The sequence below is a fragment of the Perca flavescens genome, chromosome 16 (genome assembly GCF_004354835.1).
Source record: "Perca flavescens isolate YP-PL-M2 chromosome 16, PFLA_1.0, whole genome shotgun sequence".
NCBI classification, from domain to species: Eukaryota; Metazoa; Chordata; class Actinopteri; order Perciformes; family Percidae; genus Perca; species Perca flavescens.
The window spans coordinates 3,112,590-3,128,984 of NC_041346.1; the positions used below are offsets into that span (position 1 = coordinate 3,112,590).

A 16,395-nucleotide genomic window follows, 5' to 3' on the forward strand; every position below is an offset into this window, starting at 1 on the left:
AATTTTTATGTGCATTCATTCATTCATTATACAAAAATCGACATACATCTACTATAGATTGCTCTGGTATGATATATATATACAGTGAGGAAAATAAGTATTTGAACACCCTGCTATTTTGCAAGTTCTCCCACTTGGAAATCATGGAGGGGTCTGAAATTGTCATCGTAGGTGCATGTCCACTGTGAGAGACATAATCTAAAAAGAAAATCCAGAAATCACAATGTATGATTTTTTAACTATTTATTTGTATGATACAGCTGCAAATAAGTATTTGAACACCTGTCTATCAGCTAGAATTCTGACCCTCAAAGACCTTTTAGTCTGCCTTTAAAATGTCCACCTCCACTCCATTTATTATCCTAAATTAGAGGCACCTGTTTGAGGTCGTTAGCTGCATAAAGACACCTGTCCACCCCATACAATCAGTAAGAATCCAACTACTAACATGGCCAAGACCAAAGAGCTGTCCAAAGACACTAAAGACAAAATTGTACACCTCCACAAGGCTGGAAAGGGCTACGGGGAAATTGCCAAGCAGCTTGGTGAAAAAAGGTCCACTGTTGGAGCAATTATTAGAAAATGGAAGAAGCTAAACATGACTGTCAATCTCCCTCGGACTGGGGCTCCATGCAAGATTTCACCTCGTGGGGTCTCAATGATCCTAAGAAAGGTGAGAAATCAGTCCAGAACTACACGGGAGGAGCTGGTCAATGACCTGAAAAGAGCTGGGACCACCGTTTCCAAGGTTACTGTTGGTAATACACTAAGACGTCATGGTTTGAAATCATGCATGGCACGGAAGGTTCCCCTGCTTAAACCAGCACATGTCAAGGACCATGTTTGGAGGAAGAAGAATGATAAGTACCATCCCAAGAACACCATCCCTACTGTGAAGCATGGGGGTGGTAGCATCATGCTTTGGGGGTTTTTTTCTGCACATGGGACAGGGCAACTGCACTGTATTAAGGAGAGGATGACCGGGGCCATGTATTGCGAGATTTTGGGGAACAACCTCCTTCCCTCAGTTAGAGCATTGAAGATGGGTCGAGGCTGAGTCTTCCAACATGACAATGACCCAAAGCACACAGCCAGGATAACCAAGGAGTGGCTCTGTAAGAAGCATATCAAGTTTCTGGCGTGGCCTAGCCAGTCTCCAGACCTAAACCCAATAGAGAATCTTTGGAGGGAGCTCAAACTCCGTGTTTCTCAGCAACAGCCCAGAAACCTGACTGATCTAGAGAAGATCTGTGTGGAGGAGTGGGCCAAAATCCCTCCTGCAGTGTGTGCAAACCTGGTGAAAAACTACAGGAAACGTTTGACCTCTGTACTTGCAAACAAAGGCTACTGTACCAAATATTAACATTGATTTTCTCAGGTGTTCAAATACTTATTTGCAGCTGTATCATACAAATAAATTGTTAAAAAATCATACATTGTGATTTCTGGATTTTTTTGTTTTGTTTTAGATTATATCTCTCACAGTGGACATGCACCTACGATGACAATTTCAGACCCCTCCATGATTTCTAAGTGGGAGAACTTGCAAAATAGAAGGGTGTTCAAATACTTATTTTCCTCACCGTGTGTGTGTGTGTGTGTGTGTGTATATATATATATATATATATATATATATATATATATATATATATTATATATATATTTATATATATATATATATATATAATTTTAGACATTTTTTAGGGGTGCAGTAGGGTGCATACCTAAACTTGATCCCGGCACCCCTAAAAAAAAAATAAAGTCTGTGTTAACCTCACCTTTATAGTAATGGCCCTGTGCTCAGCATTAAAGGACATTTTCTCAGAATTGTTGGTGTCTTTCTAGTTACATAACTCAATGTTTCCTCTATCATGATGGTCCAAACTTATGTTAAAATGCACAGTTAGCACTAGAGCCCGACCGATAAAAGATTTTTAAGGCCAATATCGATACAAATATTTGGTGATTTAAAAATCCGATATTCCGATATATGTTTTTAAAAAAGAATCCAGAAATGCCTAACAAAACATAAACACATTTCCCTAACATTAATTATTTGTAATTTATAACTAAAATATGATAATGCAGTTTGAAAACAATCTTGTTTTATTGTCACAACAGAACAGAGGAACATCCAAAATATATTAAAATAAAATGTATAAAAATACAAACTTAATATATGAAACTTAAAGTCCTTTGAACAAAAACACAATAACAAAAAAAAGCTTGGTAAGCTTCATAAATATAACTTTAAGACTGGACATTTTTTTTAAATTCATTTATCGGCCATTATAAATGCCGATACCGATAGTTTGGAAAATGCCTAATATCGGCCGATAATATCATATAGTTAGCACGGTAGAATAACGTTTAAAAAATGTCTGTTAAAAGGGTGCCAGGCAGCCCTAAAGCTCTGATCCTAAAATCGCCCCTGGTAAGCTCTATCTATAATATGTGATATGTGAATGAATGTTATGTATTTATGCCTGATTTCATGTGGAAGTTGTTGATTGGTGCACAAAAGATGGCTTCTCAGGGATGTAAGTACCGAAGTGTTACCTACTATTAAACTTTATATTTTTTCCAAGTTAGACAGTGTGCAGGAGTTTGTTTCCAACGAATGCAGCAGTTAGTGAAAATATGTTATAAAAAAAAAAAAAAATAATTTAAACTTTGTGCCTGACTTTGGTCTGCTTTAGAGATGGATTGAGCTGAAATGTGATGGCTATAGAGGCCGAGAAAAAGACCGGCAGACGGTAGTTAAACGCCGAGTTGCTGCTGCCTAGCTCTTGGTCCTACGGTATGGAATCTGAACGCACGTATTCTAAGTGTCGTAGGACGAAATGTCGTGCAGGAAAAAAGGCATAGAGAATGAAACAGAGCTGATGCTGCAACTTACTCATTATTGATTTTCTTTTCTTTTTTTTGATTGCACTTCCATAGAGTTGGGGGTCTTGTGAGAGAGGGATTGAAAAAAAAAAAGGTCAGAATCCGAGCAGGAGTGATGGTATGCTGACTTTTAGCGTGTAGGGTGGCTACATGTTTTCTTCTTCTTCTTTTTGTAATACATTATTTCAAGAGTGTGAAAGTGAGAATGCTGTCTTACAATATTCATATATTATATTAAGATATTTTTGCGTCATTATTATATATGAATTATATATATGATAAGATAAGATATACTTCATTGTCCCCAAAGGGAAATTTGCCAAAACAACAAAAAATACAGAAAATAAGCATCTCTCAACATATACTCTCATGCAACACAAAACATGCTCTCATATACATTAGACAGGTCCCTATACAGTAAGCACATTAACTCCTCCTTTCAGTGGCCGTTTTTAATTGAACAACCCTGCATGTATTGCACAAAATGACACAATGCACAACCCAAATAGCCTATGTATTGCACAACATATTGCACAACCCCAATAGCCTACGTATTGCACAAATTACATAATGCACAACACAAATAGCCTACGTATTGCACAAATGACACATTTCCACATAACCTATGCAGTACACATTTCTATGGGGTCAGGAAAAATGATAGAAACACATAAACTCAGTAATACACAATACAATTCAACAGCACCACAAACCCCTCTAAAATGAACATGAAGTTGAATCAACACCTCTAGAATTTATTGCAGTTAACTGTTGTGTTAAGCCCAATTCAGACCAAAGATTTGCGATGGGACGAGTTGAAACTTGCAACTTCTTGCAACGCGTCGGTCTGCAGCGTTCTGAAAGCTGCCAGTTCACACCAATGAGACGAGACGGTGTATCTATGGATAACGTCAGTGATTGTGAGATGCTTGCTACAGTTACATTGCTAGTGTAAGGATTGTGGTTTTTTTAAGACCATTAATTTATATTTTAATGTGTTTTCAAATTAAAATCTTTTTTTCAAACAATAACTCTGCTTCCCTGGTAACAACTGAGGGTTTGACTAATTCCCGGAACAATCATGCCAATCCCATTTGGTTCTTATGCAATGCAAACGTTGTTCACTGCTCCAGCAAATAGGATGGGCCTTGGATACGACTTGCCACGCTTAGCAATGGGAGATATTTATATAGCCCGCTCGGCTCATAGAACAGCTATGAGTCAGAAAGCTAATGTTATGCTGGCTGCCAATAACTCCCCAGAGGATGCCGATTGGTCGGAACCACTTGGGGGTTCGGACATAAACACATAATAAACACATAATACTACAATTCCCTTGACAAAAAGCCAGTGGGATTATGTTTTTGCAGAAAATAAGCTCTGTGGCAAACAACAGTTTGATACTTAGAAGTTTTGTTTAGCAAGATAATCTTCACTTTCAATGAATTTTTTCAATGAAAACCACTTTTATGATTTTTGTAACGTAAATGCAATTGCCGGATGTAAGAAGCTAACATTGGGCTATAAGTGAACTACACCAACCTCTGTAGTCTTGTTAGCAACTGCCTTTTTTAAGACGTGTAATAGCTTACAAACTTCCTGAGTGGGGTATTTTCCAGCACTCTTTATGTCATAGACCAAATGTGAAAGTCTCTGAAGCTTGTGTTAACCACAGACCTTGTTCCAGGCATCTGACCAAAAACCTATTCAAAAGAACTCAATGACTTTGTGACAAGGGAACCTGAAGTGCAAAAATGCTTACTCATTTCAGGAATTTAGGACTCATTTCTGCAGTACTCTATTGCTTGAAGCCTGACAAGATAGATTTTCATGTGATCTTGTAGGCCTGCAATTCTGTTTGGTGTACAGAACTAATATGTAGCTACAGCCACCCCCACTAACTTTGCAACCATTTGATTTTGATGAAGATTTGATGAAAAGTTGTATCTGTCAGTGGAGCGTTATTATGGATCCCACGTAACTTCTAGGCAAGTCCCGCCCTACAAAGCAGCCCGATTGGTTGGGGTTAGGCATTGACCTTGAGTGGTTAAGGTTAGGATAGCCGATTGGTCAGGGGATAGGACCTGAACAAATCGGGTTACGTTATCTAGCGTAAGCATGGATGCCTGGCCAATAGTAGCATATGAATGCTATTGAAGGGCGGGTCCCTCCTAGAAGTTGCGTGGGTTCCATAATAACGCATCACTGAAACATAAGTGGTATGCCATTTTTATGTGGCATGCAGAAGTGGCACATGACAGTAAAGCCTGATTTATAGCAGTAAAGGCTCTACGCAGAGCCTACGGCGTAGCCTATGTTAGTGGCCAATGGCGTTGTGAGGATTTATACTTGTGCGCTGGTGTTTCTGCGTCAATCTAGCGTATCTCTTTAAGAGAATAGCAGAGCTGGTAGCATACGTGTGTGCCATGGATGTGTATGTGTGCGACGGGAGAGTTGGGTAGAGCGTGTGAGCTAGGCGGGGATTAGCTTCAGAGCGAGTACAGATTCCGGCGGTGTAATTTCTGACCATTGTCAAAAATAGAGCTGGGACCATGTGTTTTTGTCCCATTTCGATTCTCTCACGGTACATGGGTGCCGATTCGATTTGTATTGCGATTTTCATTTATTGCAATTGTAGAAGCAGTGTTTCCTCTATGTTGATTTTATTGTGGCGGTGAGCCATGGCAAAATTCACAATTCATAATGCACAATAATGGATAATGTTGGCTGCCTCTCACATTGCAATTTAACAACAAGTAGAACTATTCAGACGTTATTGGGCCCGTCCAGTTTAACTCCACATACTGTTGTGTTGATGAAGTTTAATTGAAAAAAACAAGTTGACTATTAAACGACCAGCTCCACCAAAAACGTCACCGCGGGAGATGGCTTTGAAACGCGGACACCAAAATCAAGGTAAGAAATAAATAACTATGGCTAACATTACAAGAAACATAAACAGGCTAGCTAGCTAACGGTTATCGATCTCACGACGTGACTTTTTGCCCGAAGACAGCGTTGTGGAGAGTGAAATGGGAGACTATAAAAAAGGTGTTCAGGTAGTGTGTTGTTAGGATGGCTACAGTAAATCATATAGGCTCCTGTTATCTAAAAGATTTTTAATGTAATGGCTCAATATCTAAATGATTTTGACAGCGTGGATGAAGGCGTTATAATTGGATGGCCTGCAGCTTCAAGCACAATTTGTTTGGATACAAGCGTTACATTTTGGAAGATAGACTGGATTCTGAATAGCGATGACCGCGATGCGCGCGCACACACACACACACACACACACACACACACACACACACACACAGCAGAGATGTGTTACAAAAAGGACTAGGTATGATGTAAGTAAATTTGCACAATTATATGGTATTAAGCCAAGGCCCATTTTTTTAGGAATACCAGTTGAACCATAAAATAGGATGAGAAATAATATTGTTTCATTACAATTATATACAACAATATTGAATAGGGTAATAAAATGGGGGGGGGGGGGGTGTTGCTGTTCGGACAGACCTGCCCCCACTGCTAAAAACAAAATCCTAAAAGGAAACACTGTAGAAGCATTGCAATTTGACAGCATTGAGTACTGCGGTATTTTTTTCCTTCTTTAACAAAAACAAAAAAATGTATTATGAGACATCTCTAAGAACTAATTCTTTTCTAAGAAGTCAGTCAGATATTTATTTTTGCTTTCGCTCTGTTTTGCACAAAACGGATATGATACCATATAAACAGAAAATATTTAGTTGGAAAGCTGTAGCATGAAAAGTTACCGCCTCCTTGATTTTATGTCGTTCATGGAAAAGGACAACCTAGAAATGAGTCGGGGGAAATGTGACGCTACCAAGCAACGGCCAAGCGGACCAATCGCAGTTGTTGCGGTCTGCGTTACCGTGACGTGTAGTTTAATTTCTGGGGAGGTGTAGGGTGTAAGGTACGCCGTTGGGGCCTGTATCTACCCATACCTATGTATGTACACTGCAGCGTAGATTTACCGTAGAGCCATGAATCAGGCTCAAGAATAGGGCAATTTTATAAAACAAAAAGAAAGTACAACATTGCGCCACCAATCCATTTATTTATTTTTCAGCTCCTACTACGTGAGCCCGGTCCCTGTTCGCATGGCTCAACATTAAGGCTTGTCCGGGACAAGTGGATTTTTTGTAGGGCAAGTGGAATGCCATGTTACTTAACGTTATACTCATTACGTCTACGTTACCGTTTTGAAACAAATACATTTTTTCCCCACAATCTGGGTCAGCGGACCGGTAACGTCAGCGGACCGGTAACGTCAGACCCCGCGGCAGCGGGTCAGCGGACCGCTAACGTCAGACCCAGCGGCAGTGGGTCAGCGGACCGCTAACGTCAGACCCAGCGGCAGTGGGTCAGCGGACCGCTAACGTCAGACCCAGCGGCAGTGGGTCAGCGGACCGCTAACGTCAGACCCCGCGGCAGTGGGTCAGCGGACCGCTAACGTCAGACCCAGCGGCAGTGGGTCAGCGGACCGCTAACGTCAGACCCAGCGGCAGTGGGTCAGCGGACCGCTAACGTCAGACCCAGCGGCAGTGGGTCAGCGGACCGACCCAACGTCAGACCCACGCGACCCAGTGGGTCAGCGGACCGCTAACGTCAGACCCAGCGGCAGTGGGTCAGCGGACCGCTAACGTCAGACCCAGCGGCAGTGTGTCAGCGGACCGCTAACGTCAGACCCAGCGGCAGTGGGTCAGCGGACCGCTAACGTCAGACCCCGCGGCAGTGGGTCAGCGGACCGCTAACGTCAGACCCAGCGGCAGTGGGTCAGCGGACCGCTAACGTCAGACCCAGCGGCAGTGTGTCAGCGGACCGCTAACGTCAGACCCAGCGGCAGTGGGTCAGCGGACCGCTAACGTCAGACCCAGCGGCAGTGGGTCAGCGGACCGCTAACGTCAGACCCAGCGGCAGTGGGTCAGCGGACCGCTAACGCCAGACCCAGCGGCAGTGGGTCAGCGGACCGCTAACGCCAGACCCAGCGGCAGTGGGTCAGCGGACCCCGCGGCAGTGGGTCAACGCCAGACCCCGCGGCAGTGGGTCAGCGGACCGCTAACGTCAGACCCAGCGGCAGTGGGTCAGCGGACCGCTAACGTCAGACCCAGCGGCAGTGGGTCAGCGGACCGCTAACGTTAGACCCAGCGGCAGTGGGTCAGCGGACCGCTAACGTTAGACCCAGCGGCAGTGGGTCAGCGGACCGCTAACGTCGGACGGACTGCTAGCTAGCTGTTCAGCTCATTCTCTGTAAGCAATGCAGCATAGAATCACGGCGGAACCAGCAAGCCAACCAGCCGGTGTAAGTTAGCTAACGTTAGCTTGCTAACTCCGCCTTACTGTTACCCCATCGCCACAATGTTCACAGAAAACGAGCCGAATAAAGCTGTCACTTGTGGCGATAGCAGTGTGCTTTGTGTGGAAGAAGCATGAATTGATTAATTTGACTCATTTAGCGGCTAGCTCTCTGCCTCGTAACGTTACTACTCCACTGCACGTTTTTCCGTCAGTTATTGTAAAACCTCAGCTCCGTGACTTGCCGGATTAAATATCAGGTAATAATCAACTGTAAAGTAGCTACAACTTTTAAAGGATCCCTTGGTAAATCAGCCTTTGCTGGGTAGAAAGTGAAATTGTTTCAACTGAATTTTATTAATGTTGATAGTGTTTGGATGCTTTCAACGGTTTGTTTGAATTTTGCATTAGCAAAACACACAACAAAATTATAAAATGACATGAGATGTACTCCTTTAGCTATTGAAATTGGGCCGTGTATGACAAGGCATTTTTCTATACTCGATACTTTAAAGGCAATTCGGTCGGTGCATAAAAAGTATGGAATTCGGTACCCAGCCCTACTTACGAATAGTCCAAGTGAATTTCCCCACTGTGGGATGAATAAAGTATCATCGAATCTAATGTAGTCATGCCGGCAAAGCGTTGTATGCATAGGCAGTAGGGGTGGAATGGTACGACCGAAGTCACGGTTTGGTTCATACCTCGGTTCAGACATCACGGTTTGGTATGAGTTTGGGACAATGGAGGGAAAAGCAAGTGCATGTCTCAGGCTGTACCACCTAGTATCACACAGTCACTTCCCTGAGCTAGCTGCAACAGCCTGAAGTGTGTCAACATTACGATGTCAACATTATGGCGTTTTTCCATTACATGGTACCTGCTCGACTCGCCTCGACTCTACTCGACTCGCTGTGCGTCCGTTTTCCATTGCAGATTTTAGTATCGCCTCAGCGTGGCTGGTCGTCATAGCAACTGCCGTGGGCGTGGCTTAGTAGCTTGCTTTCCCATTGACATATCCCCGACGCATTTCCTGGTTCTCCGTCTCAGTAAACAACATGATATCAAAGAGATAGTTAACGTTTACTGCTCCAGATTTCCCACCTGTTAGGCGAGTAGAGTCGAGGCGAGGCGAGTAGGTACCATGTAATGGAAAAGCGCCTTTAGTGGTGTAGCCTTGTAGGCCTCGGGGATGTCTGTGTACACCTTGGGCCGACATTTAACAGACAGATATTCCAGGTTCTCAGAACAGTGACTCCCGGTCATGACTGCGTTCGTACACCATGCATTGTTGACATAAATGCACAAACCACCGCCTCTGGTCTCACCGGAGTCTTCAGTTGTTCTGTCAGCACTGAACATAGTCCGCCCCTCCAGTTTGAATGCAACATCCGGAACACGGCCGTTCAACCAGGTTTCAGTGAACATCATGATATTACAGTCCATAATCCGTCTGTGAGAGGTAATCCAGAGTCGTATTTCATCCAGTTTATTCGCCAGTGACCGCACATTGGCTAGGAATAAGCTTGGTAGTGGTAGCTTATGTGGGGTTTGTTTACGGTCTTGACGCCGCCTCCGGGCCCTTCTTCCCGGGAGAGCTGATAAGCTAGACCCCGGCGTCCTGGCTGTCTCCGGTGGAAGTTGAAGATTTGGAAAAACGTTGCTCGTGGAGAGTGCATGGATGTCCAAAAGTTCTTAGTCTACTGTACAATATATTCCCATGGTTGTATCGAGGGAAAAGCGCTGCCAATAATAAACATTCACTAATTCGCAAAAACTGGGGAGACGCAGAGCCTTGCGCTGTACTCGCGACATTAATTAATTTGCACGCGAGTTTTATTTATTTTTATACCGTGTATTCTCCGTGTAAATTAATGCACCGAACCATGACACCCGTACCATTCCAGTTCAATACGAATACATTTACCGTTTATCTGATCATTCGTTAGCTGCACATCATCAGCCACTTTTCAATCAGCTTATCTCATTATCAGGCTGATAAAGAAATAAGTGGATGATGGAAAATAGACACACAGCTGGGGCTGGGCGATACGGAGAAAATCCGTTATCACAATATTCTTGACCAAATACATCAATATCAATATTGCAAATATATTGTAGGGTTGCTTTCACTAAATGTTTTACAATGAGATCTTTTAGATAAATAATCAATAATGTGGTAAACAGTTTGAAGTGAAATGATAGAGAAAAAAAAAATTTTAAATCCCCAGCCAACTGACTGTTTACATGCACGCACAAAAAATAGTGTGACAACAAATCCGCAATTCTTCAAAAGATATAACCTCAAAATGTTTCACAACAGATATTCTTAGAAAATAGAGTTAGTATGAACTTGTTATTATCAATTTATACAAAAGGATTGTACATCACGATATCTCGATATGATTTCATCACCATATGATTCCATTGAAAGACGATACATTATCTATAGAATTATTGCCCAGCCCTATGTATATACACCCTACATTTACACTCAAATAAAACTTACAAATATAAAAAAATACAGTTTATTTGCTGGATGGCTGGGACTCATTGACCCCTGCATTAGGCTAACCGTCAGCGTCAGTAGCCTACACAGCGTGTCCACACAGAGTCGATATATAAACCCCTGCGGCAATATTGTTTAAATATTCAGGGAATGTTATAGTGTTGTTATTACAAAAATCATCTGCGTTTATGTTTGACGCTGACACCGTGACAGGCACAGAGCGCCGTAGAAAGTACGCTACATTATAACTACTCTGACAGCTACATGTATCACTTTCTGAACAACTTTGATTAGCAGAAGTGCGTTCAGAACCGAGGGTGACAGCCAGAGCTAGGAGCATTAGAACCACTGGTTGACTGATCGGTCCCCCGGTTCGCTGTGGGGGACCGGGACTGGTCAGTGACCGATGTGACGGAGGAACTGGTACCTGTAGTAGTAGACGTCGCTCTTTCCAGCGCTCAGTCCGGACTTCCTGATCACTTCTTCTTTCTTCCAGCCGGGCGGCAGAGCGGGACAGTCCGTCCTCTTCTTCTCCATCATTCACAAACTTCTATCTATCCTATGGCTACAGGCTCCGAGCGTAACCGATACCGACCGCTCCGTAAACACAGATAAGGAGCCTTCAGACAAAAACAGCGTGGTAGTAAAACCCAGCGCAGCAGCAGCAGCCCTGGCGGACCGACGTCACGGACGTTACGCTAACGGAGGCTCTCCCAACCTCCGCCCCGGCTGTTTTGACTGGTTATTTCGGGTTATGTAAAAAAATAAAAAGTGTCCCGGTTCAGAGTGTGAGACGGTTTCCCGGGTTAAATTGCCTTCGGGTCGGTATATTTAGTTCAGTTTACGTCCGGGGAGAACCAACGGCACATCTGAATTGAACTGAACTGAACTGGACCAACGGCAGGCTGTGACGTCTGCGATAACACACTCGCACACACACACGTACTCACTCGCGCGCACACGCCCACGCATGCGCTCTCAAAGATCGTCTATTTGTGACAGATGAACGACAATGTATATCAACATATCTGCCAATGTTGGTGCTTTTGTCACATAATGTAGGCTACAATTGTTACAGTTTGATGAGCTATGCCGCCCCACTATCAGTTGTGGTCTTAAGACTTTCCCATCATAAATTACAGTTAGGCCTCAAGGTTCTAATTTGATGTTGAAATTGTCCAAAGGCGTAGGTTTTGTTTCAACATCAGAGGGGGGAGGGGGCTCTGTCTGGGGGTCTTTTAATTTCCTAAACTCTAAAAAAGAAATACGTAAAATAACAATAACAGTTCTGGCATCTCATCATTTTACCCCCTAATTAATTAAATTTTTTTTTTTTAAATGATGTGTCACTACAGTATAATACAGAACATTTTCTGTTAGGCCTTTATACAATGCTTTCACAGACTTGGTCAGCATTACTGGGAATGCCGACTAAAACGTCATTCCTGTCTATGCCGTGGGGGAAAACAAGCCATTAGAATTAATGCGCGTAGACCTGGTTAGCAGTTAATGTTAACCTTAACTCTTTGTCATATTTACATTGTTTTTTGTGCTTTGAACAATGCTGAAAAGTTGCTGTGCCCCCACGGCAACTCCGCCACAAGCCACGCTCCCCCAGCTATGACGGGTCATCGACCAAGTGTATACAAAGCTGGTCAGTTAGTAAACTTCTAAAAACGTTGAAAAAAACTTCGGAAAAAGCATCACAATGGTCAGGAAAAAAAACGTGACAAAAAATTCTGAAAATAATTCTAAAATGTTGTGAAAAAGCGAAAACTAAATCTCATTTTTTTGAGGTAGGCAAATCTACCTCTTCTAATACATATCCCCTGCAACCCAATCAATTGCATAGGCTCTAAATCCATAAATAAAGATTTTTTTGAATTTAAAACTATCAGCTAGGAACAAGGGGGTAATCCCAGCCTCCGCAAAGTGTACCTACTATGGAGCCATTTTGATGCTAACAAGCCATCACCCCCCCGTTAGCATTCCATTGACTGCCATTCATTTTGGCGTCACTTTGACAGCGAATAACTTTACATCTGAAGTGTTTAAAGACTCTATTTGTCCATTGTTTATTTCTAAAGAAACACGACAATGTATAAAAGGCTCCATTACCTTGTACCTCACGTTATGGCTCCGTAGCAGACGCTTTTGTAAACATAGGCTAATGATTTTATCATAACCACGAGACTTACTGTCTCGCAGTAGAGTAATTATAATACAGGAGAAGCTTGCAGGCAGTTTGACTTACATTAGCTGTTTAAGTTTAATTACTGATGTTAACTAGCATGTTAGTGATCAATAATTAGCCTGTGTCTATGTTATCTCCTTACATATACCTACACTCTCCGTCTCTGTAAGATTGGGAATGATTGAGATTTCTCTCGGCACAGCTACCAGAAGACTTCCATCTTTCAGACACGTTGCTCACGTCACATCTACGTCTTCAAGCTCAGTTGGAGGCTGCTCAGTAACACTCAGCCAGCACCGGGAAAGAGACTTCTGATATCCTTCACTGGTCTCAGACCAGAGACACAGGATCTGTTGGTCCATTTCTTTAACTGTCTGTGGTTAGGAATAATCTTAAAGGACCAAAGAAATTAATTGTTGATTAATAATTTTATAATAATAATACATTTTTTATTTGTATTGCACTTTACACATGAAGGATACATCTCAAAGTGCTACAGGTGCACAGATAAAAACAGTAAACGTTTAAAACAGTTAAAAACAGCAAGAAAACAGCAAGAAAACAGCAAGAAAACAGCAAGAAAACAATAATTATATTAAGAAAATGCAATACAAAATAAGTGGGTCTTTAATTTATTTTTAAAAACCTCTATAGACTGTGGTTCCCTCAGGTTGTTTGGGAGGGCATTCCACAGTCGAGGCGCAGCCGCCTGGAAGGCCCTATCTCCCATAGTGCGGAGTTTGGACTTGGGGACCTGGAGTTTGTGGCTGTCAGAGGAATGGAGATGTCGGGTTGGGTTATGTCTATTGGTAAGTTCTTTAAGGTACAGAGGTGCGCTGCTTTAGATACACTGATGGGCCAGGAGACAGATCTGGTACTCAATCCTGGACCTAACAGGATAATAAAAAAATAGTATATACACAAACTAGAGCTAGACATGTCACGAAAAAAAGCGCTCACGTACCCCTTGCAGTCCTCCAAAGTACCCCTTGGGGTACACGTACCCCCATTTGAGAAACACTGGTTTGATGAACACATTATGGCTGATAATCAAAATCCTCATGGAGAAAATCCATGGGATTTGTAGTTCTGGAACCACACCGTTGAGCTCTATGGTGAGTCTGCTCTGACAGAAAACTTCCTGTGACAGTGTCTGTTCTGGTGCCTGGGCTTTGAAGCAGAGTGATCACTCGCTGCTTCCTTCCCTCACACCTCTATGTTTCAATCCCCCACCCCCTCCCCCCCAGTGATGTCACAGGCTCTTGGTTAAAGGGGCCTGCAGCACCCATGAACGCTGGAGGGAGGCACCTCCCTGGAAGTTCTGAAACGTTATCTGTCGCTGTGCTGGTTTTTGATAAATTTTTTTGATTGATTAAACCACTTTGAATCTGAATTTGTGGATATGGGGATAGCTAGGATAAAGGACTACACTCAAAGAAATATCAGTGTATTAACAGTTGGATACGACTGTATATTTGAACAGAAATTGTCCGTGATTCCCAGTTGTTTTTTTACATTTCGAACTGCATAATTTGTCCTCCGAAAAAAGCCGCACAGGTTGGTTTTGGGAGATTAGAGAAGTCCATTGTCACTTTTTTCTACTTTTCTCCCTTCTTTTTTTTTTAGAGTTGTTTTTTTCAGATGTTTTCGAAGTTTTTTTTTCAACGTTTTCAGAAGTTTACTTACTGAGCAGCTTTGTATGAGAGCATTTTTTACAGGCCTAACAGAAAACGTTGCCACACACATAATTTCTGTTTTTTAAATTAAGGAGCTGCCAGAACCTTTTCTGTTATTTTGCAGATTTATTTCTTAGAGCAGGGGTCTTCAACGTTTTATTAAACCAAGGACCCCTTAACTGAAAGAGAGACAGAGCAGGGACCCCCTACTACATATATTGTATAAAATGAAGTTGCATAATAAACTAGGCCTACAATAATGTTTAGGGCGGCCTAAAACCGATATACATTTTTGTCTAGAATACTAAAGCTATTAAAATAGCCTACTAATTGTTGGCATGATTTTATAAATCATGTTTTCATGCAGCACAGTGAACCCTTAGGATGAACTGTGGATGTGGATGACCCTTAGTGACTTCCTTACCTGTAGGCCAGTAAGCAGTGGGGATTTATGTTCGCTAAAAATATGTTGGATTTATGTTAAGACTTTTTAATTTCTGAAAAACTTTCAAAAATGTACAATAATTTGGAGGCCCCACTGCACTGACTCTGAGGACCCCCTAGGGGCACCGGACCCTCTGTTGAAGATCCCTGTCTTAAAGTGTAGGTATTAGAAAAAAAACATTGGGCAGAGATATGGACCGACAGCCTGTATAGGCCTGTAAGTATTGGTATAAGGACATTCTTGCTTATAAACTCTTTGTTCTCTTTGACAGATGGGGACAGCAACACCATGGAGTTTAGTGGGAAGTGATGAGGGGGAGTGGGAAGAGGTGGTGAGAGGAAGATCCAGGAAGACGAGCGGCTAAAGAGGGCATATTAGTGTCTAAAGGTCTAGACAAGTAGTAAGAGTGAGGGAGCAGAAGTTCAGCTGTTGCAAGGGGGTGATTTCATGAGAACTTCTCATTGGTAGCTCAGTCCGTAGGAGTTGGTTTGGGAACCAGAGGGACACTGGTTCAAATCCCTGTATGACCCCGAAGTACGGAACATGGACTAGTAGCTGGAGAGGTGCCTGGTGCCCAAGGAAAAAAGAGGCTGAATGGGTTGAGTGACAGTGACAGTGGGGGGACCGGGGCCTTGTTGGTAAGGCTGACTGCGCATCACACCCCTCCTCACTCAGCTCTACTGGATTCCTGTGGCCCCACCGGATCAACTACAAAATTCTTCTGCTAACCTTCAAAGCCCTCCACAACCTTGTCCCCCCCACAACTGTTTGGGGCACCTGGGTAGCTCACCTGGTAGAGTGCGCACCACAGCCTGTAAATATTAATATTAGCAGTCTATGGTGCGCTCCCATATACAAAGGCTCGGTCCTCCACGTAGCGGCCAGAGGTTGGCCCTTTGCTGCATGCCATTCCCCCCCTCTCTCTCCCCTTTCATGTCTAAGCTGTCCTGACATAATAAAGGCCTATAAATGGCTCCATGGTGTTTTAAGCCCCGAATATTGACTTCAAGGCAGCGCTGTGACCGTCGACTTCAAGGCACCTAACCCTAAGGCCGGCTTCACACTGGGTGCGTGGCGTGAGCGTGGCATGAGCATGTCAGTTGCGTGGCGTGTCCATTTTTATTTGGGCTCCAATGTTGACAGGTTAGAGCTTGCACTGTGCCTGCGTGACACGCACGTCTCAGGTCCGGCTCGAGCCGCACCAAAAACGCATGCATGCTAGAAATAGAACCCACACCTATTTTTCACGCGACACGCAAGCGTGTTGGAAGTTTTTACAGGCAAACTAGAATAGGAAAAGATGTTTATATGTCATTTTGACACAAATACATATTAATAAATGACATGTTGACGT

The 16,395-nt window shown here is 43.0% G+C and overlaps 1 protein-coding gene across 2 annotated transcripts in view; it reads right to left on the bottom strand.

Annotated features, from left to right (window-relative positions):
* The window catches only part of mbd2 (methyl-CpG binding domain protein 2), a 70,706-nt gene extending 59,033 nt beyond the window's left edge, over positions 1 to 11,673 (bottom strand). For both annotated transcript variants that reach the window (XM_028602639.1, XM_028602640.1), the window contains exon 1: positions 11,154 to 11,673. In XM_028602639.1, the coding sequence (XP_028458440.1) occupies positions 11,154 to 11,266 (113 nt within the window). In that variant the 5' untranslated portion in view covers positions 11,267 to 11,673. The remainder of the gene's footprint in view (positions 1 to 11,153) is intronic.
* Positions 11,674 to 16,395: the final 4,722 nt, after the last annotated feature.